The sequence below is a fragment of the Phaethon lepturus genome, unplaced genomic scaffold (genome assembly GCF_000687285.1).
Source record: "Phaethon lepturus isolate BGI_N335 unplaced genomic scaffold, ASM68728v1 scaffold21292, whole genome shotgun sequence".
Taxonomy (NCBI): domain Eukaryota; kingdom Metazoa; phylum Chordata; class Aves; order Phaethontiformes; family Phaethontidae; genus Phaethon; species Phaethon lepturus.
Window position 1 is genome coordinate 37560 of NW_010522886.1, and position 3102 is coordinate 40661.

Genomic DNA, 3102 nt, shown 5'->3' on the forward strand with positions numbered 1-3102 from the left:
ATATCACTACAAAGTTGACTGGTTAAAGCTTTTACCATTTTACTAGTTATTATTCCTTTTATTTATACAGGTAAAGCTTTATGAGGGTACAGAGCACAAGCATGGGAATCTTAGAAGAACCGAAGGTCAGGCATATCATTGTAATTAAATATGAACATCTAAAGCCAAAGAGGTTTGCTACAGTTCATGAATATGAAAAAGTCTATGCTCATAAAAACCAGAATGACATAGTTGCCTTGAAAAGTCTCATATTGCAGTCCGCTTGTGTCAGATAAACAATGAATTCTACATAATTCATTTAAGCAGCACCTTGTTTTGATCTTGGAGTTGGATTCCACTCAGGTACGTTTTTCACTATTGCTTCAACAGCCTGTCCAGCTGCAATACGAGTATCCCAATTTGTACTTCTTAAATAGACTAACACCTATAAGGACAGATTAATAAATACATAAATATTTGCTTAAAATGTACTTTCAGAAAATCCATCAGCTGTTATGCTCTACTACAACACACTTGCTTTTAGTGCTATGGATTAAGACAACATTCAAAACAACAAAAACAAAGGACAAGAAAACAAACCAAAGAAATGTGAGCAGCCTTCTCTGTATTCCTCACTGCTTGGCAGAACTCTTGTCATAGCCAGACATTAACCATTTATAAGATATATTTACTCAACCTTGATTTCCTCCAGGTACTCAATAAGGCTTGAGACTTTTGGGGTTTTTGCTTTCTAAAAGGAAGTGTTCAAAAGAGATTAATAGACCTCAAAACTTTGAAGTCATTTAACCCAAGAAGGAGGACAACATGGGTCACTTGAAGCAACTTAGGCTCTTCTAAACTAATTTACCACTGTGTCTCAAATCTGGAAAAACTATTTCTTTCTCTGAAAGTGGTTTGATATTCATGATTCCTTGGCCACTCTGTTGATAGCATCAATCGTAGTGAGGGCACCTGTTCAATAAGAGCAGAATTGAGGTCACTCAGCCATCTCCAGCTGTCAGACACAGACTATTTTTGGTGTTTTTACTGGACTTGGCCAGATTGAAGTCTCAAACTAATGGAAATCTCTTTCCATTTTCCAGCCCTTTTAAAGACATGCAGCCTCCTATATTTTTAATGCTGTATCATACCAGTAGCACTCTTTAAAGGCAGGAGCAGAAAATTTTATAAGGCAGTAGAGCTTCTCTTTGTAGAAGAAAATCTGAACTTACAGCAAACACTGAATATCAATACTGAATGCAAAGTGAAACCTGACTTACGTAACCATTTCAGAGGCTGACAAAACAGCTGGCTTAACAGAAGTAGTCCCCTAATTTTCTTCAGTCTCCTATTTTTGGAGAATACAAGACTACTATGCTTTTTCTTCTTCTTCCCACAGAATCCACACCCCTTTAAACTAGTTTTAGTCGCACCATTACAATACTGAAAGCAAGCTCAAAAAAAAAAAAAGAAAAAAAAGGATGCTTACTTTAGATAAGAGATTATTCAGTTCATGAGGATGCAGTTTCACTACTTCCCCAAGTTGCTGTGCAGCTGCTTTTCTTGTTACTGGTGTTGTACCGGTGTCCAGTAAAATAAAGAGACGATCAAGCCTAAATATGATTGACAAAAACCGAAAATGTTATTGATAGTTCAGCTGCCCATTTCTATTAATATTCCCCCACATTTTTCAGTTTATCTAATGCAAACAGAGGCAATGTTTGCCAGAAAACTGTCAACTGAGAGTGACAAACATACTTTTCTAATAATCATAGTTGTTCTGAAAGCACATCTTATTTGCTTAGCAAAAAAATTAGAGAAACTGTTAGAAACATTAGTTTAAAAAATCTGCAGTTATGAGAAAAAAAATAAATTGCTGCCTTCTTTGTTCTGTGATAGAACATTTTCAATCTTTCTTGAAAAAGAAATACTGTTAAATCATAAATAATCTCCATCAAATTCTGTCTGACAAAGCAAGGGGCTCAACTGCTCGTATTGTGCATTATCATTTCTTTTGAAGACATAGCCTGTGCTCTACGGTATCAAACTCTGCATTCCCAGGATACCACAATTTTTTACTTTTCACACATTTTCTCCCTAACTACGTGGAATATGTAAGACCAAACCTGTTGCTGTATTCACAGCCTTGAAATAATCCGATACCTCTGGCCTTCCCATGAAATACAGGAATTTAACCAGCAAATCTGTTTTCACAGTAATTCTGTATTTAGTGAAAAAGACCCCTATAATCTATTTTTAGAATAGCTAACTTATTTCTTGTTTAGTTACTGAATGAGAAAGTAAGTCATCAAAAAAGCATGTAAAAATAGAGACTATCTAAATAATCAAATCAATGATGGAAGTAACAAATGTTCATTATTCCCTCCACTATAAGTGGGACAGTTAGAACTCTCTTTACAGGGTGCCTGGTTTATCCATTAGTTATTGGGCAGTATGAAGTTATTACTGAACGTGAGTCTAGAATCCATCCATGTAGTGGAATCAGAATTGTCCCTTCCAGCCTTAATCATAAAAATACGCCTCCAAATATTGCAACAATACGATACTGGAATTTACACAGCAGTGAAGCTCACCTTGCTCAGCCTAACAAAATAAGGATACAGGTACCCTGAACAACTCCCCTTCCTCATAAACACACACCCTAGGTTTGAGCAAATACAGGAAAAGGACAAATGTTTTGCCTGTTAGTCTGTTGTTACTAATTACATTTCAACAAAATTGCCTTTAATATCAGTTCCAATAATTTAAAGAATAAACATCCCCCCCTTTATAACATCACTGGATTTTGTATTTTGACATGCTTAAACCGCACTTACTCCTAAAAATATCTTATAATGTGTCACAACTCATTAGAAACAGCAGTGCTACAGAGCCAAGGCAGTAATGTCACGGAAATACAGTTTAAAAATGCAAATGCTCTAACAACTGGAGGTACTAGATTGAATATCCATTAGATTTAAAAAAAATTATAACTGAAAGTATTTCAAATCATTCTAGTATTTTAGACACACTTCTGATATTTGCCAGCTTTGAAATAATTCTCTTCCTACTATTAAAATTGGTAAGCCCATTTCAAACTTTGTCAATAAAACTGGAGTTTCA

The 3102-nt window shown here is 35.2% G+C and overlaps 1 protein-coding gene across 1 annotated transcript in view; it reads right to left on the minus strand.

Moving 5' to 3' along the window:
• The window catches only part of BTAF1 (BTAF1 RNA polymerase II, B-TFIID transcription factor-associated, 170kDa), a gene marked incomplete at its 5' end in the record, with an annotated part of 37326 nt that extends 35734 nt beyond the window's left edge, over positions 1-1592 (minus strand). Inside the window, 2 exons of the mRNA XM_010281972.1 lie at positions 310-424; positions 1469-1592. Of these exons, the coding sequence (XP_010280274.1) occupies positions 310-424; positions 1469-1592 (239 nt within the window). The remainder of the gene's footprint in view (positions 1-309; positions 425-1468) is intronic.
• Positions 1593-3102: the final 1510 nt, after the last annotated feature.